This window comes from Notechis scutatus, chromosome 4, assembly GCF_049901735.1.
Source record: "Notechis scutatus isolate UNSWTSFEM ecotype Mainland chromosome 4, rNotScu1.2, whole genome shotgun sequence".
Classification (NCBI taxonomy): Eukaryota; Metazoa; Chordata; class Lepidosauria; order Squamata; family Elapidae; genus Notechis; species Notechis scutatus.
Window position 1 is genome coordinate 103,321,897 of NC_142012.1, and position 24,996 is coordinate 103,346,892.

Sequence of the window (24,996 nt, forward strand, 5' to 3'; positions counted from 1 at the left end):
AGGAAGAGGTGCTTGTGGCTCCTTAAGTTTATTTTGGCAATGGGTTCACTAACTCTCAGGGTATAGATGGGAAGTCACATCCCCTGGAAATGGTGGCAGTAGTGAAATGTCTCTGTTCCCTTCTCATAAGAAATCTGCTGACCCTTCCTTTAGAACGTCTACCATACTTCAATTTTCATCTCATAAAAAAGGTAAGTTTAAACATTTTTATACCTCCAAATTTCAAAGGATGAGTTCAGATCCAATCAAACAATCTGCAAAGTATCAGGATTATGAATAAACATCTGGAGGCACCTTTATTAATCTATTATACATTCTGATTATATGTCGTCATACTGTAAATATGTTAAAGTGAACTGTATCTCTTTATTTTTGCTGCAGTTAAACAATATAACCATTTTCAATATTCAGGAAAACTTCTGAAGTATATAACCCACTTACCTATCAGAACCATTCCAGCAGCATTCAAATTTGTCAAAGATGCAGTCATTCTCATACAGTGAACAGAGTTTGCTTCGAAGATATTCATGAACCTTAAAATATACAAGTGTGGAACAGCATGAGAAGGTTTTCCATTGCAGATTATTTATCTATTTTCCTTTTTTTAAAGCATGAGCACTATACCTGATAGGTCTCTACTGGCCTGTTTTCCATATTTAGATCCCATACTTTAACTGAAAGATAGTCTCTGGTCATCATATATCGACCACTGTGACTGAATTTTACATCTGATATTGAAGATATTATTTCTGAAAAGAATGATCTGCTGCTGGGATCTTCAGGCTCCTCAAAGACTGAAAATTACAAGATAGGGATGAAAACAGTTAATAATTATGTAGATGAACATTGTTACCTTTTCAATAAATTTAGGCTTAGCTAAAGCAGTTAGATAGTCCTTGACTTACAACAGTTCATTTAGTGACCGTTCAAAGTTATAACGGCACTGAAAAAAGTGACTTATGACCGTTTTTCAAACTTACAACCATTGCAGCATTCTCATGGTCATGTGATCAAATTTCAGACACTTGGCAACTGGTTCATACTTATGACCGTTGCTGTCTCCTAAGGTCAAGTTTATGACCTTGTGTATAAGCAAAGTCAATGGGAAAGCCAGATTCGCTTAACAACCAGGTTAGTAACTTAACAACCTCAGTGATTCATTTAACAACTGTGGCAAGGTCATAAAACGGGGCAAACTTGACAAATGTCTCACTTAACAACAGGAATTCTGGGTTCAATTGTGATAATAAGTCGAGGACTATCTGTTTTTCCAGACAGTATGCCTTGAGAGTGACTGAAATATAGCTTGAAAGCCCAGAGTAGGTTCACAATGAGATAGGCGGCATATACATTTACTATGATAAATTAAAGAAATGTCCATTCTGTGCCTGTTAGAATGGCTACCAAAGTGACTTTGGATACACATATACACTTATATGATGCTCTACATTAATATTTCTTAAAATGTGGTGCTAAGATCTTGGGAGTCCCTCAACACTCAGGGTTTCATGAAATGAATATTAATCACTAACTTAAGTTGAAAAAGAACACAATACTGAAATCCCATCAAATAATTCTGAGAAGAGGCAGCAGCAACGGTGTCAATTTTAATTTTTAATATAATAAATATAGTTAAATGTAACCTGTACAAACAAAAACTCTTTTGGATCCACCATAATTTTTTAAAGTGGCAAAGGGTCCTAAGATAAAAACATTTTAAGGAACTCAGCTCTACAGTGGCGGTCCCCAACCTTTCTGGCTAGGCTGACCAGAGGGGGCGGGGAGGGAGGAGAGATGGTTCTATTGTGCAGGTGTTCGCGCATGTGCAAATAGAGCTTACTGAGTGTCCACTGGTCATGCAAGTGGTGCTGCACACACACTCTCACCTGCCACTTGCACGGCCCGGTTTCAAACAGGCCACAGCCTGGGAGTTTGGGACCCTTGCTCTACGGGATGCTCTCTATCATACCAAGTTGACTGCCATAACTTTTGAGTAGGATGGCACTCTTCCACATTTGTATTTTCTAATAACTTATATTAAGATCAGAACATACTCCAAAGATAAAAGATCTGATTACCTGCAACATTCCAGTTTCTTATTTATTCATTTTATTAATCTAAGACAACCAATCAAACCAAATTGGATGGGGCATGATAGAAACTCTACAGGTACCATAGCAGGTGCTTATGAATAACTATTTGTGCTCAAAAAAACCAGTAAATAAATTCAAGTTTTAATCTGCTTCTTGCTAATGCTAATGTGGCTTAATTTCTGAGTTTTATTGGCATTTCCTTAATCATACAGAAATAATGTTACTTTTGTTAATCTCTGATCTACAATTTATAAACTTTATATTTAAATATTCAACAAACAATATTCTTCCCAAGCTTCAGGCTTCAGGCTCTTGAACAATGTAAAACTAATCAACAGTAAGATACATTTCACCAATTGGAAGTACACAACAGTGATATTATTTTATCTTTTAAATTGTTTGCTACCCTGAATCACAAGGTTGAGGTGGTAGCCATATAAATGGAAACAAATAAAAACGAACATAAGGACAGGTCTAAATATCTTGGAAAAAATTGTAAATTTTAAGTCCCCTTCTAAACTAGAAATGGTCTACATTTAATTTAAAATGTTCTGTATCACAATTCCCCATGATAAAGGAAAGTAACAGTTCTTGATATTAAACATATACAAGATGGGATCTGCAAGGATTCCTCTGCTAACAATCTAATAGCTCAGGGTATAGTTTATGGGAAGAAAACTTCTAGCAATCAGTGTAGAAAAAAAAGTCTTCGTACAATGTAAGCATCTTGGACCTGAAAATCGACTAGTACAATCAGGGAAACTGCATAAAATCCTAAGAATTCTTCTTGTTTGCTCACATGATTTATTCTAAAACAGTTGTAATCAGAAAATAAATTATTTTCAAAATGTGAGCTCCTAAACTTAATATTAAAGGTATTAAAGCGCTATTAAAAATGATCAATATATAATCATGAAATATTTTATTTCTGGAAACTACGTTGAACCACAGTTTTGAGAAGTCTAGCTTTTTATTTATTTGCATTTACTAATGAAAGCAGTTGTTTCAGGCTTTCATAAGCAGAGTTATCTAATAATAAGAAAACAATTTGAAATGCTTCAAGATACTACCTGGCAAACCAATCCAATAAGGTGGGGAAAGAGAATCTTTCCCGGAGGATCCTCCACTTCCTGCGTTCTGCTGTGCTCATGCCAGCTAGGGCAGAAGAGAGGGTTGCAGCTTTTACCTTTGTAAAAATATCTTGCCAATTTGGTCTTTTTAAAAAAACAAAAACCCTCTTCCCATTACATTCCCATTACAAGAGCCGCGGTGGCGCAGTGGTTAGAGTGCAGTACTGCAGGCCACTTCTGCTGACTGCCTGCAATTTGGCAGATTGAATCTCACCAGGCTCAAGGTTGGCTCAGCCTTCCATCCTTCCAAGGTGCGTAAAATGAGGACCCAAATTGTTGGGGGGAAAAGGCTGACTCTGTAAACCGCTTAGAGGGCTGTAAAAGCACTGTGAAGCGGTATACAAGTCTATGTGCTATTACTATTCCCCAAGGGAAAGCAGACAACTACATCAGCTCCAGGGGCTGATATAGTTTCCCATTCGCTCCAGAAGTACGCCTGGAAAATATAGGGAATTTGGATCACAATTGGATCCAAAGCCTTCCCCAGTCCAGCCCTAACACTCCCCCAGAACCTTACTGCAGAAGCAGTCATGACATACTATTCATGACAGGACAATTTTCCGTTGACCCATCCATGAAACCACTGAATTTGGCCTAAATCATTCCAAAGATAGATAACCTTCTCTAATTTCTCATATTGTTCATGTGTCAATTAATTTTACATCATAATTGTTAACAGCTTTGTTATTTAATTTGCATTTTATTCCTCGCCACACTGAGTACTGTTTCTTGGGGGCGAGATGAATGCATATTAAAATACTTCATAGTTCTATATTTGTACAAGCTTCTTAGGAGCCTATTTCCACATTTTTAAAAATGGCACCAGATTAGGAGCAACAATATTTACTATGCATAAGCATTAAGCTGAAAAAATGTCCAACCCCAAAACAAATGGCTATCATTATTTTCTCTCTCAATATCTAATTACAAATTGCAACAGAGTATTAGTATTTTTCAAACATAATTACAATTGCAGCCTTAACAACTGAATTCTTTTAAAAAATATATTATGGAGAGTTTCCAATTGAATATTAATTTTTTTTTTAGCAGACTCAAAACAAGACCGTGACCTTGAGACATCCCTTCAATATGTAGGATGTTTAATTTTGACTTTAGAAATGTTTACACACGATTTCAAATCCAAGACATTAAAAAACAGATTTGTAATAGAAGATTTTGTTCTGTCAGCTTAATTAACTTAATTACTAAAAGAAGCTATTTTCTACCAATCCAACTGATGTAGCAAAAATATACTGAAACTTCTTAAAACAGCTTTTTTTCTAACCAACTAGTTAAGATAGGATTGCCAAAAACTGAGAAGCTATATTTTATAAATGGGCAAACTAAATTATATTAGTCATGTCTCACACTTTAGCCTTGCTTAAGAACTATCTAAAACACAACTGTCAAACTTGATGTGTCACATTGCCGTTACATGACATTTCACGACGTTTTTCCCATTCGCGGAGCTGGGGTGGGTGTGGCCTGCATGTGATGCACCTGGCCTGCGGGCCGCCAGTTTGACATCCCTGATCTAAAACAATAGGTTGATTTCCTATTCTTTAAAATGCAATTCTTTCACTGTAGGAATGATATTGAAAACTTCTTTACTGGCAATTATTTAGTACTTATTCACAAAAATGAACATACCCATTTCATTTCCAAATATGCTTTATAAAATCTAACTACTTACATTTTGAATGTCTATCACAAAGGGCTGAAGAACGCATATCACAGAGCCGAATAGTTCCTTTGCTACTGCTGTAGACAAACACATTACAATGATGAGGATGAAACTCCGCTGCAGTTATCACCTCTGTTAATTCCTCCATATTAGCAGGCTTTATGTCTACAATATCTGAAAGTTGCTTGTGAAGGTTAATATTGATTTGGTTATCCCAAAAATCCAACTTTACAGAGGAGAAACGTTATGAAATCTTTAAATAAAATTATGTTGCTACATTCAGAACTTTTATCTGTGGCATTTAATGTAGTTTCTAAAACAGTCACTTAAATTTCAGAACAGCTTTATGAAAATGTTTACTGTTTATTGACATAATTTTAACTGTTTTAGCATTTCAGATATGCAAGATTCAAGGACATGGTAACAAAACTATGCTGTTCTGCAATTTCACTTTCACTGTGCAATTACATTAAATGAACTTGATATTTTATGAGACTTGTAATTTATGAACAAGCCAAGAGGCACTTTATGTTCAAGGGATCAGAAGAATTCATACTATCTTTGAGTGTAGTCAAGCCATTGAATTTTCAGGAACATATTTAAAGAGTCATGATTATGTGCTGTCCAGTGTTGACTCCGTTAGCAATCACAAAGGAAGGTTAATTTCATAATGATGTGTCTTTAATCTGGTCCTTTAGGTCTTCCAGTTTTTCATTTGTTGCTACTGTAACTAAGTCCACCCATCTTGCTGTTGCCATCGTCTTCTTTTCCTTCCAAGATTAGAACCTTTTCAGGAAGCTCTAGGTCTTTGCATAATATGGTCAAATGATGATTCAATTCTGGTCATGTGTGTCATGCTCAAGTGAGAACTCTAGATTGATTAGTTTGATGATCCATTTGTTTTCTTGGCTCTCTGGTATCCATACGAGTCTTCCATAAAGCCAAATTTCATAACTGTCAATAACCTTTGTCTTCAAAGTGCAACTTTAGTTTCCAGTGTCACAGGGAAAACCTGCACAATTCTGACCTTTGTAAGTATAAAACATCACACCATCTGAATAACTTTTCCAAGGTTTTGCTCTACCAAGTGCTAGTTGGTGTCTCAATTCTTCACTTTTTCTTTTACAAATGATCCTAAAAGGCAGAAGATTTCTTACACTTTGATATCTTCATTGTCAACTCTAAGGTTGGTTTTTCAACCTATTGTCAAGTTTGGTCTTCTTTATATTTTAGTACCATCTTTTTCATTATTTCCCTGGACATTTATTACTAGAACTTGTAGATCCTTTGCATCTTTGGCTATTAGAGTAGGATATAAGCATAATGTTGGCTACTGATGTTTCTTTCTCCAATTTTAAGCCGCCTTGTTCTTTTAATATTTTAATTAAACTTTCTTTAATGAATAGTCAGCCTATAGGCGGAAAAAATACGGGGAAAATATACAGCCTTGCTTCAGTCCTTTGCCAAACCTCAAACTGTTTTAACATGCTCTGTTCATGTTTTTTTCATGAGGACCATAAGATCGCCTTAGATTTCCATTCTTCTAAACACATCCCACAGCTTGACACGACTGAAGGCTTTCTGTAATCAATGAGACAGATACTGACTTCTCAGTGGTATTCTTTGGCTCTCTCAATGATCTAGTGTGCATCAGCTATAAAGAGAAACAGTACACCCAGTGAAGTCAATAAGAATTGTCACTTTTCTTGGCAGGATCATAAAAAAGATATGTCACTGCCTTTTAGGATGTACTTTGATTTTCTGCTCTAGTCTACACATCCGAATTCTTTGGTGGTCTAATTTAATTTAAATACTAACAAGTTCTGCTTAGATTCTGTGACAAGGCAAGATCAGTCAGGTGCTGCCACCTGCTGAGACTTAACCAAGTATTAAACAGTAACTATTTCACTCTATTATATTTATACATTTTTCTTTACTTAAAAAGGATACTAAAACTTCTATCTGTGATTTCTAAATGCCACAGGTTGATTCTTAGGTCATCTGCAGAAAGGTATGTTTCATGATCACTATTTACTGAAATAGAGTTTATGTGATATGTGTGTGCATTTGCAAATATCCTTCGGGGACTTGCTTCTACCATGAGATCCATGGGTTTCAATATTGGCACCTAAAAATTGAGAAAAAGATATTAATTTGAAACTTCAAATTAGCCTGATTGCTTTAAATGTTATTCCCCCCCCCCAAAAAAAAACCATTTAGGTGGTTTGCTCAAACTGAACAATCTATGCCCCCATTGAAATAAATTGAATGGAATTACTTCCAGGGAAGTGAGCATACAATTTTAACCTGGGTTATTATTACAAAGATGATACTGCCACAAACTACTTTTGCCTTATCCATATTATATTTTTTTTTTTGCAAATACTTCCCTAGTTACCCAATGAGTTCTATGCTATCATTCCAGAGAAGTTTCAGAAAATACCTCATAATCACATCTTATTAAAATTAGTAACAAGTGTCTGAAGTATCAATAGCATTTAGAAAGAAGCAAGCGTGCTAACACTCTGCTAAAAAGGTGTATCTGTTTTTGTACTTTATAAATCAAGATTTAACGCTGTGCATAATTACATTAATATACTTTGTAAAACTGCATCATCTGGGCTTTTCACATGCTCAACATCTAGCATCCGACTTAGTGTAATATTGCAAGCATCATCATCTCAAAAACATTGGATATAATAAATAGAAGACAATCCTGAATTTAAGATGATCTACCTCACCACCTCCTTGCTGCAAATTAAAGAAGAAACTTGTCTTTCTTCCTCCCTTTACCTTGTCAGGGAATCCAAGACATCCCTATCACTTTACAGGTAAATTATTATTTTTGGGGGAGCCCAGAGGTGTCTTTTTTTCAGATAGACCCTGCTAACACAGTAAAAATCTTCCAAAATAATTACATTAACTGACATACACTACACAAACTAAAATGAAACCTAACTTTCATTTAGCATTAAAACGTTCTGCATCAAGCAGCAGATATTCAATATAGAAGATCAGTTATTTCAAATACTATTTTTCTTTAGTCTTTTTATGCAGGACAGCGAATTTCAGAAGTCCTATATTAAAGGAATATAGGAAAACAAAATCAGACCATCCGGATTATGATTGTCTATACTAGGCAGTGACAACCTGTTAGTGACCTAAGGGCATATGTATGTAATACCGGGATTGGGGGACAGATAAGGCAATAATGGGAAGCTAGGTTTTTCTTCTCCTAGATTGGGAGAGGGGATGGTAGAATATTCTTTTTAAACTATTGAATCTAATTTAGGATTTATGCTTTCATTTGTTTTCCACCCAAGAGAGCAGAACTACTGCCAATTTCTACTTGTGGTTGGAATCCATATGATAGGATTTAAAGGCCAAATGTAGCTGAGAGAGCTTAAAATGCCTATGCCTGATTTTCTTGATAATGATTCTCCAAATAGCAGCTTTTCTTACATTTATGTTTGTGGGCACTGATTCTGTGACTCTTTACAATACATCCAAAAAAATCTGCCAAAAATTACTTCGGTAATTGAGGTACTACCCAGGATAATAAATAAATAAAATATATTCTAGCACTCTTGCTCAGAAATGAATATTTTATGGCTTAAATGCAACGTAACAGGTTCAGACATTATTCAGATTTTATTATTAATGTTAAAGAAATACCCGTAGCGCTGTGATTCTAAATGGATCCCGAAGTCGTCCATCTTCATCTTTCAAGTTATAACCTTCAGCTCTTTTATCCCTTTCACTGATTTTCCATAATTTAATAGTTTTATCTGAAAGGAGAAAGGTTTCAAGCTAATAATACATTACTAAAAATATCTGAATATATCACTTATTATTCACTTCTTAGAAATAACACAGTATTTTGCAATCTGGAGCAAGTGCCTCTTGCTTCTTCCCCAAATTTAGGGGAGAGATGCTTCTTTTTCTGCAGGACTGCCATATATACTTTGCACTCTTTGAGAACTTGGGGTTGGGGTGCGGTTGGGCAGGGCTTTCATTGAAAACCTGACAGAGTGCTTGGATTCCAATCCAACATTTACTTTAGATTTGATAAAAACAGAGGACACTGAAGCTTTGCTTACAACCGGTGCATAATTGTATTTTGACAGTGATTATCCATACATTTGCAAGCACATGTATAAAGCCATACAAGTTATTTATTTGTTAAGTGAAACCTGTAACTCTGCTTTTGTCCAGAATTATGGCATATGATAAATAAAATAAAAATAAAATAAAAATAAAATAAATAAATAAAATAACTGTTTGATAGATTAGATAGGAATTAGGATAGGATACATACAATTTCAAGTGCAGCAGGGGACAGACAATTCCTGGAAAACAGGACTATCAATAGGCACTAATCTCTGCACAAACAATGTAACTTAAAGGACAACTGCCAGAGAATAACAGGGAAAAGGGCTTCAGGTAATCCTTGACTCTCGACCATTTGTTGCCCTGTGATGCATTATTTCATTCAATTGAAGGTTATAGATGAGAGTTTTATGCAGAGATGAATGGTATATATCATTTTCAATCTTTTGGCGCCATTTTGTGGCTAAAGAGGACAATGGGGAAGAATGCCTCTAACAAAGGAATAATAAGGTAACTGAACAAGTGGCAGCTTAGCTGTTAGTTAGAAGCTTCAAGCCAAGCCAGGTGGGCTCCTGGCCACACTGTGAATGGAAATTAAATTGATGAACTGGCAACCACAAACACCAGAAAAATGTCAGGGTTTGCAGAATAAGTTGTAGATGACATGCAGCTAGAATATCCATTATCTCCAGTACCACGCCAATTAAATGATAAAAATTCTGCAATAGTATAAGACAGGGGTGTCAAACTCGATTTCCATTGAGGGTTGCATCAGGGTTGTGTTTGACCTTGGGGGCCTGAGGAGGCGTGGCCAAGGGGGCATGGCCAGCTGGATGTCACTCATCGAAGCAACATTTTAAGCTGCAACGGCCTCCTGCAAGCCTTTGCCAGCGAAAATGGAGCCTGGAGGGCTGCATGCAGCCTCCCCGAGTTCTGTTTTTTCTCGCAGAAGGCTGCAGGAGACCGTCATGGCAAAAAACGGAGTCCAGACAGGCTGCGCACTGCCTCCCTGAGCTCCATTTTCACTGGCAGAGGCACTGTGGGCCATCCTTTGTTGTTTCCAGGGCAGGCCAAAGGGCCAGATCTAAGCACCCCACGGGCCGGATCCAGCCCACAAGTCTTGAGTTTGACACCCCTGGTAAAAGATGAAGAATTTTGATACAACAGAGACGTACAAAATAGCACTAGTTGTGAACATGAAATGGAATGATCCTGCAAAAGAGGATTGGAATCCGTAAGCATCAGAGAAGCTATAGGAGCATTAGAGCAAGTTACAAGTGGAGTACAGGACATACCTCACCTCATACACCATACAACATTAGGGAGCACAGAGGTGAGGCCCTGGTAACCCATGCCCTCACAAAGACTTTTTCTTTGCACCTAAACATTATGGATGGAGGGGGTATTAGGTTACCAAAAACATAAATAATAAAGTCAATCTCATCCTTTCTCCTGCAGTACTCACATGACATTCAAAATATACTAGGAGCTACAAAGAATGCTTTGGTTTGTGTTATTTGTAGGAGTATGTATTCCATTAGTGCTGTAGTGCTTTGTTTAAGGACAGAAGCTTTTTAAAGATACACTTGTAATCTATTTTAAATGTGGGATATATGTTTCTAGATTTCCTTAGTGATTTGATATGTGACTTTTTTCTGCGAAACAGTTTCCTTCTTGGGTGTGGATTTGTGAATAAAGAGAACTTAAAGAGAATTTTTATTACAGGGTATATACTTTGTCATTAATTTCTTTTCTGTAAAATAGACATTTTGTTGTAAAGATTTGAAATTTCAAATTTAGCTATTCATTCTGCTTTTGATGAGGGGATGTTATTTGGTACAGAAATGAAATTGTTACAAGGGACAACGGGCTTCTGAGAAAAAGAATAAAATATATTAGCTTGAAAGAAGTTTTTTAGTTGCTTTCTTTCAAATTCCATGGCTTGGGAAGTGCACAAAACCAAAACAATAGAGCCATCAGAATAATTTAAGCACATATGGAAATTTGACTGGGAGCAAGATACTTCATGAACCATTAAGGGAAAAATAAAAGCCTACAGTCAAGAACTGCCACAAGGAATATGTTTATTTTCAACATATTATTCTGAATGTTTAAGAACAGTAGAAAAATCTAGAGTTCAAACTGTTAAGTCCATCAAACATTAACCTGATGTTCTATTTAGGCTTACAGTCATTTATTGGGAAACATGCTCTGCTGAAGGCTTACGAGCAGATACAAATATATATGTTTATTACAATTACATTAGAAATTCAAAAATGAGGAAGTACCAATATGGAAGTCATCAGATGCAATTAAAGCAACTACAGCACTATTATGTAAATAAAATATATTTACCATTTGTAGATAATAAGAAGTGAGCAGCATTCTGTTGTGGTAACCACCTAATTTTATTAATTTTTTCCTCAATTTCTAGACTTTTCAAGTAGTCAAACTCAGGTTCATGACTCTGAAAGGTACTGTAAACATTATATTCTCCCCTTGAATGAGGACGGCTTTTATTCTGCAAGGAAACAAATGTGTGAACAGAAAAAAAATAATATACATTCTAATGAATGAAACATTATAATGAATCAGATGGAGCAAAAACTCTTAATTCTTAATTTCTATGGTATTAACAAATTGGGGATAGGGAACTGAAAGCTTTTCTAGTTATCACTGAACTACAATATCACCACAATCTGTAGTGATAGGAAATACTGTCAAAACAATATTTCAGCAACATCTGGATGACCACATATTTTTTTTTATCCAGTAATAAAGATGGCTCCAGTGAGGCGCAAAGCAAAGTATTCTTGTATGACACAGAGGCAAAGGCAAATGCATGCATAGTAAATGTCACAATCATATGACATTATAGAAGATCCTTGTGCATGCTTATTCTTTACAACATTTCTTGCAACATATGACATTATAGGAAGTCTACATGCATGCTGATTCTTTAATACATTTTTAATTACTCTATTATTCCCAGTCTTCTATTTGCTATTAAACACAAATTTTATGTATGCAATATCTGTTTAAAAAGAATAATCTGACAAATAATTATGTATAAATGATGTTCATAGAAAAAAATGTTACTGGTTTGCCTAGTTCATTATCAATTTAAATTTTAAATAAAAATACCTTTAAAATTTTTAATATGTGTCAGCATAAACAATGACATTTGATTATGATGTAACATCATTACATTATAAAATAATTTTAAACACTTTTTCACTGACCTCTGGTTCCCTTTGAAATATAACCACTCTGCCACCTTTGTCTCCTGTTGCCAGAAGATCTCCAGAGTAATTAAATTCAACCGTTGAGATAATGTCAGCTGTAAAAATAAAATATAGATCATTTTATAATTTATAATTGAGGATAAACTAATATATTACAACCATTCTACACTGTTACGAAAGAAAATCAATGACTTTAACTTTTTTCAAACTCTGATCTTCTTGTTATTACCAGTCCTTTGTCATGGACAGACTTCTTGGTGACTGGAGTTTCCATGGTTCTCTACATTCATGTTTAGTCACTCCCAATTGGGATTAAATATCTTTTGTCAATGAGTTTTACTGCTGTACCCCAAGAGCTGCCTTTGTAGTTTTTAACAATGACGGATGCAATATCCAATTTCGTTGTCATTTTAGCTGCTCTGTTAAGAGGGACAATTTTTAAAATAAGCACTCGGGCTTATTTTTAGGAAGGTCTTACTTTTTTTAAGTGCAGGAGGTGACGAGTGTGGGGGCCCACGGGAGTGCGAGTGCAGCTACCGCTGACCTCACTCTCTCTGTCCCACTGTCTGCTTGCCCACGGTTGCAACAGGCCAAGCTCTTGGCATGCCCCAGCCTCTACCCACCTGCCTGCTGGCCCAGCTATTGCTGGGACACTTGTCAGCTGCGGTGCCTTGCAGATGCTTTTTGCCCTCCTAGTAGGACAGGTGGAGGCCCGGGCATGCCGAGAGTTTGTGTGATGACCCGGGGTGTGGCACAAAGGCAACACAGTCAAATAAGAAATAAAAGTCCATTTATTATCTCCAACTTTACCCCCAATGTCCAGGTTACCTTCGGTTGGAGAAAAATTCTCCCAGGAACAGCCTTTAATTGTAGAAAATTCAGTCCAAAACAAGGTACATACAGACTATAACTAAAAATCCAAACAAACAAAGCTGCAGTAATTAACTTGACAGGGCAGGAGAAAGACTTTCAGATTTGAAAGCACAGTAACACTCACACAGTTGGGAAGATGCCAGGAACACAGATAAGTCACGACGATACCAGATACATTCACGATTTGCTCCCAACAACTTTCTGTACACAGCTTCCCTTTATAAACACTGTGTTCCCAGCTGCAGCTAATGAAGGGACTCAGGGCCCTTTCCTGCCCCGTAAGCCACGCAACTCACATTGCTCCCTTCATGCCCTAGGATGAAGAGGGGGTGGCCCTGGGTCTTTCTCTGAATTCCCTCTCCCTTGCTCTACCTCTCCCCTGCTCTGCCCAGCCGGACTGTGCCCTTCCCCAGTTTCTTCCACAGGCAACTGAGCCACACTCACACTCCTTGTCAGCTGTTCAGCCTTCCCCTCCGAATCAGATTCTGACAGGGGCATGAGAGTTTGGTTCCAATTGAGGCCGTGGGCAGACAGTGGGAGGGGAGGGGAGGGCCAGTGGTAACTGCTCAAACACTTATCGCACACAGGGAGATGAAGCTGTGTCTGCTTGCAAAGGGGACGCTTTGAAATGGAACTAATTTGCTCCACTCTCAAGCACCCCACAGGCGACCAAACACTTTTGCAAGCAGATGGAGCTTTGTCTCCCTCTGGGCAAAAAGTTTGCAGCAGAACCAGGTAGAGGCAGACGCAATCCCAACATGCCGCCCACTCCATCCCACTGTCTCTTGGCTTGCCTGTGGCCGCACCAAACACACACCTGTGCAGGGCATCGGGATCACCTGCCTCCATCCTTCACTTGGTGCTGCTGCCACGCAAGCCTCCAGCGAGTCATGCAACCGCGCAGCATGTCTGGATCGCCTATCTTTCTCCTTGCCTCCACGCTTGGACTTATTGGTATTTGTGCTGTGCCAAGGGGCCAGAGGGCCGCGGCTGCTGCCGGATACCATCGACCCAGCATGCTTGACGCATCTTGTGCTGGCCACGCCCATCCCCCAGGCTTATTTTTGGAGTATGGCTTATATTAGGCCCACCCCAAAAAATCAGGCTGGGGCTTGTTTTCAGGGTGGGTATTATTTTTGGAGAAATACAGTATATAGTATTGTTCACATAGCTTTATATATTTATATATTTGTATACTAGTGATTGCATGGCTTCTGCAGATGTCATATGCTAAATAAATAAATAAATCTCTCCATTGGATCATTACAGGAATTGTGCATGGGGCTGCCTTGAACACCAGCAATAGTTGGTCTAGAATACAGCAATACAGGTAATTATAGTAATTTTTGCTATACTCACATAATACCATTCCTCAACGCATGTATTGCCTAGCAGCTTCTGGGTATAAATCGAAATGCTAGCTATCACCTTTAAAGCCCTACTTGAGAAACCACCTTCTCTTCAGGATATCTGGTTCTCTCACATGCTCTCACAGGAAAGGTGTTATCTGGGTTCCTTCACTCAAACAATGCCATCTTTGGATGCATGTAGCCTGCCTTCTACATAGTGGAAACTATCTTCTGGAATAACCTTTGTTTCAACATATGATTGGTCCCAATTCTGCCAGCCATTAGAAAGGATGTGAGGATCAGAGCTGAAGAAGCTTCTTAGATGAGAAGCGAAATGTCTTCAGATAAAAACAAAAAAGTCCAGTTGCCTCTTGAAAAAGCACCTATGACCTGGATGACTGAGAATCTCCACAGACACTGTGAGGATCTGGCTTTTTCCTGAAAAGTGTTGGGAATGTGTTGTTGTATGTTGGGGACTTACTGGATGATGGTTTTACTTCTGTCTGGACTCCTACTTTATTATTATTTTTCTATTTATGAATTGTGGTCTGCATTCTTTTTGTTAGGTTATTGACCTTTGTGTAAGTTGCCTAGAATTACCTTGAGTTGATCACTTAATCAAGTCTTATTTTTATTTGAGAGTAATAGCATATAATAAAGTAGTTTTTCATTAAAAAATTAAAAGTATTCAAGAAATTTTAACCTGAAAAGCTATTTACTTGTAGATTTTGTAAAGTTGAAAATGTTAACTATATTTTCAGTAAGTGCTTTCTATTTTACTAAATTTATGTCATGGTTTTTTTTTTTTAAAAATAAATCTACTTAATGCTATATAGAAGAATGGATTTAAGGATTAACAGTTTCACTAGAATTGTAATGTTGTTACAACACTGAGTGCTTAGGAAAAAAAATTATTTAATGTCCATTGAGAAAGAATGTAGCAGAAAAGACCCCGATGAACTTAACGTTTTCACTGTTATAGAGTGAACAAAATGAAAAGGGGGAGGGACCCACATAAACACACAGATGGCAGCATCACAAAGATGCTTACATTATTTTTATAATTTAGGGAGAGAAAGTATATAATCGGATTAAGGGAACTAAAAGAAATTATAATGTAACATTATTCTTTTACTGCTATAAGGGAAAAAAAATTAAAAGCACTATAAATGTCTTCCTTGTTTGACTGGTGCTTTGTTTAAATCCTCCAAAATCTTCATGTACGAAAATTTTTAAGGAAAAAGAAAAAAACCATCCTGATTCTCTAATCGGTTCTGCTGCTGCCCTAGCATTTAAGATTTGTTTATTATTATTAACCCATTATTCTTGGTTATTATTAATCAAAAAGCTAAAAATATTAGAACTGTCAATATAACAGTGATCCTACTTATCTAACAGAATATAATAAAGGAATAGGGTGAGAGAGAGAAGAAGGGATTATACACAGAGATTAGATAATGTTCAAGGGTTTTATAGTTATGATTTTGCTTCCTGATTGGCCTTGAATTTTTCCCTTCCCCATAGTCAGTTTCTGGCTCTAAACCTTAACATAGCAACTCCTTAATCTATGTTTTATTACCTCTCAGATAAAGTAAGGTCAAAACTAGCACAGTCAAAATGCAAAATCGCCTACTTCACAGAAAATGCTATGCTTTATTATCACAAAGAAAACCACAACAAAAAGAACATTTTACAATGACAATTAAATCCAAGAAAAGTTTAATATCAAAAATACTGAAATTCTATACAAACATCCTGGATTTGTGAAATAAAATGCTTGATTGTTTTAGAAAGACAGCAATATTAACTGCGGATATAATAATAGTTTCTGCCAAGCATAAATCATCATGTTGTATCTATAGCAAGGATCTAAACAGTTAGATACACTGGAAGGCTTATATTGAATGAATATAAAAAGATAAAGGATTACAAGAAAAAAAAAAAAAGAAAACTTTCCTCTCCCCTCAGGTTTTCTATATCTTTAGTATCTAACTTTGTACAACCAATGCAGCTGGGTAGCAAACTTGTGACCATCTCAGAGTTATCTGAATTTTGGCAGCCCAGATAAATTAAGGGGAAAATGATGCCACTTGAGGGGGCATCATTATTACAGAACTGTTACCCAAGTTTACCCAGCAAATGGTAAACATATGAAAAACGTATCTCGACTGGGTCTGTGTTTCATCTAACAGGCTCTCAGATTTGATTTAGATTATGCTATCCTGTTTGAACAATCCCCATCTTTGCTGCTTCACTAGTTTCAGTTAATGACTAGCTCTTACCATTTGACAGCTTATTCAGACACACTATTTCTCTTTTTTTACCCATCTTATCAAGATGTTTAGTTAACAGTATCTATAATTTGCCCAGACCAGTGGTTGCCAACTGGTGGGCCATGGCCTACTGGTGGGCTGCAAGAAAATTTTGGTGGGCCACAGAGAAATCTCACCCCCAGAGCACCTCCCCAAAGCAATTAATCCAGGCTGCGCAGAAACACAAAGCTGCGCTGCCCACATGGCTCACGGGAATCCTCCCCGCCCACTCACTTCTTACCCAGCAAACTTGCCTGCTAAATTGATATTTTTCCTTTTTCCGACCATCACCTGTTCTGCTATGCCGGGAGATTTAGATTAGCTAGAAAGCAGGAAATGATTGCATTTCTTGCTTTCTAGCTAGTCTTTAGATCTTCGGCTCTGCTTTTAAGCACAGCTGAACCTTCCTTAGGACTGAAAGTTCTATTATTCAATGCAGACTCACGGCAAGCAAATTTTATGTAACAGACTCAGGTAGCCAATGGCAGATAGATAGATCACTAAATGAATCTGTGATTCTGTGAGCAACTCAATCTGCCTGCCTGCTATGCCTGATTTTGGGTAAAAGTTGCTCTTTTTTATAAAAAAATTCAATATTTATATAAATATTTATAATTATTTATATGCAAGCCATGCCCAGCCAGTCACATGACCACCAAGCCACACCCACAAATTAGACCATGCCCACAGAACCGGTTAGTGGTCCCTTGGATTTAAAATGATGAGTTTGGTGGTCCCTGAGGTCCAAAAGGTTGGTGACCCCTGGCCCAGACCATATGACTCTGGATAACAAACTAACGCAAACCAAAATAGAAATGAATATGTCCTATGCCTTAAAAAATCCAACCAAGTTATGACAAGAAATCAAGAGGCTTATACTTCTGAGGATGTTTAGACCAACGTTTCCCAACTGTGTCAATTTAAGATTTGTGGACTTTTAATTCCAGAATTTCCCGGCCAAAATGAGAAATTATGATTTAAGGTTTGGATAGAGCAGAAAACTAACCACAATACATCGGAAACAAAAAAACCACTTTCCATTTGCTTACAACCAGTAATTTAACAAATAATCATGTTTTTATATTGTGGCTTATAACCTTAACAGAAACCAAAGTCTATTCAGTGACTTTATTCATATAATCTGTAAACAAGCCAACCAAATTATACTTATTTGTTTAGAAAGATGGAGGGAGGGAGGGAAGGAGAGAGTGAGAGAGCCCGCTCCTTTAGTTTTGTATCCAATCTAATCAGTAAATATGTTGATATATCAAAATTACCTCCATTTTCTGAGCAAATCAACTATCCCAACTATTGTTGACTATAAGATCTTATTCTTTTTCTTGCTCTTTCTTTTAAGCATTAAAGATGTATGCGTTTTTTGTGATGAATCATCTGAATACCTGCAACTATCTCTATGTTTTTCTTTATCATATTCTATTTACTTTTTTGTATCCTCATGGGATAAGGATAGGATAGGATAAGATTTTTGCCTCCTTGCTCTATATTTGTGGTCTGCATGTCCCAAAGACTTCAGGAAGTGAAAGTATGTGTCCTAGGTAAAAAAAGTATTGATAGATCACTCGCCCAAGAGAATAAATTATTCTTAAATGTAAGGAACTGGAGAAATGGCCAAGAACAGAATAACACTGGTGAAAAGAGCAAAAGTTTAAATCAACTGTCATTAAGACAGTTTTTAAACTCCTGTATATAACAAACTAAAAAGATAAAAGGAATGGACTACACATTAAAGTCTTAGGCATCTGAAAATTGACATGGACTTGAATAAGACATCTTGAATAAGATCATACCTCAGGGTAGAGTAAAAGTATGCAAAACAAACAAAAATAGAAAGTAAAGAAAAAGTGGAGAAAAAGCATAGAGTTTAACTTTCACCCTTCTTTCTATCAAGTAACTATGATACAATCTTTATCTTTTCCCCTTTTTCTTCATTCTTCTAAAACAGTGGTTCCCAACCTTTTTTTCGCCCCGCACCCCTAAAGAAATTTCACTCGAACCTCGCACCCCCTGAAATAAATAATAAATAAAAATGCCAACATATAGCCAATATCCTATTATTTACCTGGACTTTTCTCGCACCCCCTGGAATATCGTCTCGCACCCCAGGTTGGGAACCCCTGTTCTAAAACATCCAACTGTCCCAACTATTGTTGACTATAAGATCTTATTCTTTTCTTGCTCTTTCTTTTAAGTATTAAAGATGTATGGGTTTTTTGTGATGAATCATCTGAATACCTGCAACTATCTCTATGTTTTTCTTTATCATATTCTATTTACTTTTTTGTATCCTCATGGGATAAGGATAGGATAGGATAAGATTTCTGCCTCCTTGCTCTATATTTGTGGTCTGCATGTCCCAAAGACTTCAGGAAGTGAACTTACTAAAACATCCAATTTGATGTATTCTTGTATCAACAAAAATTCATGTAAGGTTTCCGATTTTTCAAAACAGACTTTATCCCAGGGTCATGTAATCAGCTTTTGCGACCTTCTGACAAGCAAAGTCAATGCGGAAGCCAGATTCACTTAACATCCGTGGTATTAATTGAACAACTGCAATGATTCACTTAACAAATGTGGCAAGAAAAATCATAAAATGGGGAAAAACTCACTTTCTCACTAAGCAACATGAACTTTTAGGATCAATTGTGATCGAAAGTCGAGGATTACCTGCAATGTTTTTTTTTTAAAACAATAAATACTGGAGGTCTGCTCTAAACTCATACCAGACATCATCTCATTGCTTGAAACGTAAGACCCAGCTTCTTTACGAGAGCTGATTATTCTAGAGGCCTTACATTTTTTTCCAACAAAGATGGTAAATGTTGAATCAATGTGTAAATGACTCATATCTTTTGAGTATTGTCCATTTAATCAGAATTTCAATATCTATTAATAACACTTAAATTAAACTCCGATCATGTTGTAAATTGCAGTAGGATTACAGATAGTTTCAAGTGTTAACAATCTTCTCTCAGCAAGAGTTTTGGCCATAAGACTAAAATTATATGGGCCTGTGGTTTTTTAAGTCTCAGAAAAAGGTAGAATATAAATGCAATCAGTAAGCATGCTTCAACAAAAAAACTGATTGGCAGAATCACCTCATACAGGGCAGACTTTTAAAGGATTTATATCTGTTTCACTGTATGTTAATATTTAAGAGATGTTAATTTATGCTCCTGAACTATGCTACAAAAATGCAACATTATTTTTTTAAAGTTTATTTTTGTGCATGTTATGTGTTGATTATTAAAAAACTCAAAAAAACAGAATGCTTGCATTTCCCCTCCACCAACATTACTAATTCTAAAAATAACTATACTGAATCATTATTTTCCTCATTTCTGGTTACCATTTTGGTAGATATTTTTTTTTTCAAAAAAATCAAGATATTAATATGTGACCTATATACCTATAGTGTATGCTATTTATACATATTAATAAAAAATAACAATGGTCCACCCTGCATTTTGTTGATAGCCAGCAAAAGGACTCATGGCACCCATAAGCGGATGGCTGGTACTTAGCAAATCAATTTAAGAAACTAGATAGTCTCAGCATAGGAGGACAGGACAAAGCTTGAATTCAGGCTAGATTCCCACTTAGTTTATACTCTTACCCCCAGAAACTTCCAGCGTGTATATAATTGTTTGTCTTTTTTAAAAATAATAAAAATAAATTTTATTAATTTTCTATTAATAACTGTTTCTGTCTTTGATGCTATAAGCTAGCCTGCCTTCTGTAACAGGAATCCCCATCCCTGGGCTGCACAAGCTATGGGTAAGCGTGTGTGCGTGCAGCCCCACCCGTGCAAGTGCTTGCAGGGAGGCATACACCTGCTGCTCAAATGAAGCTGTGCACACGCACCTCTCCCTTAGGCAACCCCCCCCCACCATCTGCCAACCCAGAACGGTTGAAGATCTCTGTTCTATAGGATAAGACCCTGGAATTTTGGTGGTAATACACCTTGGGAGTCTTAGTCTTTAGCTGACAGTCTTGTGTATTCTTAGTCGATGCAGGTGTGGCATGAGAAATATTCCTTCTGGCAGAATTTATACTGTTAAGTTTCATAAGAATACAATGTATTTCTAGCACAAAAGGAAGAAGAGATTGCTTAAATTGGGTGTGTCATGAGTGAAAGGAGATATAATAGGAGATAGAATATAAACTGCTCAAGAAGAACGGAGAATATCACATTGTGGTGATTCCCTCATCTGCTCCCCCCCGACTCATTTGTCACTGCAAGTTGAAAATACTTATTTGATCAAGTAGTCGATCAATAATATTTGATCAACTAAAATCTAATCCTGAATGAGTCTGCCAAAGAACTGTTTACATAAAACAGTGTGTGCACCTCTAACTTAATTTTGATTTCAGGTTTCAAAACGTCTTAAGAGGCAACCCTGAACAACCACAGTTGCAATTGTCTTTCATTTGTCCACTTATCTCTTCATTATGATTTTTTTTACTGCTAAGGGCATGTGGGTGAGATAAGAGATGCAACTAGTGTGTCTGCTGCCTTATTACCCAATAGCCAACCCACTAAATCAGGGGTCACCAACCTTTTGGACCTCAGGGACCACCAAACTCATAATTTTAGATCCCAGGGACCACTAACCGGTTCTGTGGGCGTGGCCTAATTTGTGGGTGTGGCTTGGTGGTCATGTGACTGGCTGGGCACGGCTTGTATGTAAATATTTTTTTTTATAAAAAAGAGCAACTTTTACCCAAAAGCAGGCAAAGCAGGCAGGCAGATTGAGTTGCTCACAGAATCACAGATTCATTCAGAAATCTATCTATCTGCCATTGGCTAGCTCAGTCTGTCACATAAAATTTGCTTGCAAGTAAACTCACAAAATTAACTCACAACATATCATGTATGTAAATATTGATTTTTTTTTTTATAAAAAAAGCAATTTTTACCCCAAAATCAGGCAAAGCAGGCAGACTGACTTGCTCACAGAATCATTCAGTGATCTATCTATCTGCCATCAGCTAGTTCAGTCTCTCAAATTTGCTTGCTGTGAGTCTGCACTGAATTTGCTTGCAAGCAAACCTTCAATATTTGACTGATTAAATATCTCTGGATTGGACTGTATTCCCTGTAAAGGAGCTGTATTTAAGGTTATTCCTTAATTTAGTTTTGCTACCGGATACACAGATGGCTATAGTATGAGAAGCATTTTTTTTAACTTCAGTAAGCACACAGTCTCTAATTATTTCTGAATTTGCCATGTTCTTGCTGCCTCTCAATTTTCTTTTTATTTGGGAATGCCCATGAAAACCTTAAGACCCTATGCAAGCTATACCAACTTCAAAAATTTGAGAGCTACCAGTTATGTCTGCCTCTAAAAAATCCAGAAAACGTAACATCATTTTAATGCCTGGTGGTCTGCTTTACAATTCATTTCCAAATTCTAGATCTAATTCTAGCTATGACCTTTAAAGCTGTAAAACTGCTGTTCCCAAAGTGCACGAGGGGTGGGGGTGGGAGTGGGGAATCTCATCTTTTTAACTGGTATGTTAAACGTGTACTTTTAATTGTGGTGATGAATGATGCTTGTCACCAAAATTCCTATATCAAGCCTTAACAATTTATGAGTATTGTTTGATATTTTATTTTAAAACCAATTCTGTGTATGAATGTATTTGCTTCTAGGATATTTGTGAGAAAATATAGAATGTGCCAAGAAATTGTGAAAATAATTGCTGCAGGTGATGGGCAAGCAGATAAGATTTGCCTTTGAGATGTCTTAACATGGTTGAACTGTACTTGAAAGTAGACTAACAGTATATACATGCTACACTTCAGAGACTTTATTAATAATTTTATCCATAAGTAATAACTAAAAACATCATTAGATGTAAAGATAGCATTGTTTATGTTATACTTTTGACTACTTCAAATTTGCAAATCATATATAAATTAGACCAAAAGTAAGATATAATTAGGAATCATGCTTTAGGAAATATATTGTTAAACTGCATCTTTAAGCACATTCAACTTCACGTTATGTAAACTACACGTAGTCCTCAACTTACGATCACAATTGAGCCCAACATTTCTGTTCCTAAGTGAAACATTTGTTAAGTGAATTTTGCTCCCTTTTACGACCATTCTTGCTACAGGTGTTAAGTGAATCACTGCAGTTGTTAAGTTAGTGTCATGGTTGTTAAATGAATCTGGTTTTCCCATTGACTTTGCTTGTCAGGTCGCAAAAGGGGATCCCATAATCCTGGGAGCTGCAACCGTCATAAATATGAGCCAGCTGCCAAGCATCTGAATTTTGACCACATGACCATGGGGATGCTGCAATATGTCACTTTTTTCAGCGCTGTTGTAACTTTGAACGGTCAACTAAATGGACTGTTGTAAGTCGAGGATTACCTGTACTTATGGACTAAATTCAGTGAGGCACTACTTATTTAGATCAATTAAGGAAAATAGGTAGTGCCCCAATAGCAAACTAACTAGTCAATCTAGTCAATATTAACAATCATTCACTTAGTAACCATTTGAATCTATGGTGCTTAACAAAAGGCATTAACATCTGGCCGCCAAAATTGCAGCTGTTGCAGTGCCCCCATGGTCACATGCTCAAAATTTGGGCGCTTGGCAGCCTGCTTGTACTTACAACTACAAGGAATGCTTCAACTGGATACACCCACCCATCTATCTTCCTGCTTTTGGTGCCCTGCATATTGGCACTCTTCAGCAGCAGCGGCACTGAATCAGAGGCCCAGGGTCTTCAGCAGTCTCAGTCGGTTGCTATGGCTCCCAGACCTCTACTCCCGCCTCAGTGCCACCACACAGTATCGCCACCACCTCTGTGGCCATCCATCCATCCCAATACCAGAGTGTAAACCTCCACAGGCCCTGCTATGCCCAGCTGACCTTCAGTGTCTTCATCCCACTGATAAGGTGCACCCAGCCTGGCCCTATGTAAGCCAACTGCTGACCATGTCAACCTTTCTTCTCGAGGCTGCTCACATTGTTCTCCAAATGCCGCACTTCGTTTTTGCGATGTTTCATAAAGTTTCAGAGGCCTTTGGAAACTTTGCAAGAAGGCCACTCCCACCATTCTCCAAACTGTGAATATACACTTCTCACAACGCTTTGCAAAGCCTAAGAAATGCCTATAAGTAGTAGGATTCAGAAGCTTCAGAAGACTAACAACTGGCAGAATTCGGTTAACAATAACAATGGGCACTACTAAGGTTGCAGTTGCTAAGCGATGATGTAATGCCATGCTTTATGACTGCATCAGTTACCCATGGAAATTCTAGTTCCAATTATCATTTTAATTTGAGGACTACCTGTATGCTCTTTAAATACAGTTCTTTTCAGTTTGTGAATCCTTGGTGCCCTCTGGGCTTGGTTGTTTTTTCACAGACGTTTCATTACCAAACTAGGTAATGCACAATCTTTTCAATTTGTTAGTTTACTTAGTAGTTTGCTTATATTTAAGATTTATTCTATGAACAATCTGAGATACCGAACTTAGAAATGGTAAACTGAAAACGGCTCTGTCAAAAGCAGAGCTGATTGTGGTAGAATGAAAGACAGAGTAGAATGGCTCTTCGTAATTCCTCTCCAGACAAGGAGGGGGCTTGTGATAGCCCACAAGTGCTTCCGACAGTTGGTCCCCATGAAGAGACTGCCAGACAGTGGTCCCTGGCAAGTTTAGAATTCTTAAAGATTAGGGAAAACCATCTTGCTGAAATCGTGGTTGGCACCTTTAAAAAGGACACTAGGTTTGCCTATTTCTTTCACTAATCACTTTTTATTGTTTAATTGGTTTCTATTAACAATCTTTGGATTGACAAGTCTGAAAAAACTGTGTGACCTTTTGTCAATTCTTGGCAAAAAAAGGAAGTTGTAAATACAATGACTTATAAATTTCTTTTTCTGCAATGAACAGGGTGATTAGAATATTGTTTGGAAATTATAAATGGATTAAAGCCCCAGATGGTGTTTAAATAAGATTTGGAAATTAATTATAAGAATTCTCTGTGTGAAAAAACGCTGGTGTTTTGAATTCTTTAAAAAAAATGTAGGGACTTGGAAGGCTGGACGCTAGAAGGGACAAGAAACAACCAAAATTTTCATTTTAAATTAAGGATTCAATTTAATTTCAATTAAAATTTGACTAACATAGTTTTTATCCTTTTAATTGTAATA

The 24,996-nt window shown here is 37.0% G+C and overlaps 1 protein-coding gene across 2 annotated transcripts in view; it reads right to left on the reverse strand.

Moving 5' to 3' along the window:
- The window catches only part of PPP2R2D (protein phosphatase 2 regulatory subunit Bdelta), a 39,404-nt gene that overhangs the window by 6,300 nt on the left and 8,108 nt on the right, over positions 1–24,996 (reverse strand). For both annotated transcript variants that reach the window (XM_026670702.2, XM_026670703.2), the window contains exons 3-9: positions 12,260–12,357; positions 11,373–11,538; positions 8,583–8,695; positions 6,858–7,035; positions 4,917–5,081; positions 625–794; positions 442–533 (exon numbers count right to left, since the gene is read on the reverse strand). In XM_026670702.2, coding sequence (XP_026526487.1) covers positions 442–533; positions 625–794; positions 4,917–5,081; positions 6,858–7,035; positions 8,583–8,695; positions 11,373–11,538; positions 12,260–12,357 — 982 coding nt within the window. The remainder of the gene's footprint in view (positions 1–441; positions 534–624; positions 795–4,916; positions 5,082–6,857; positions 7,036–8,582; positions 8,696–11,372; positions 11,539–12,259; positions 12,358–24,996) is intronic.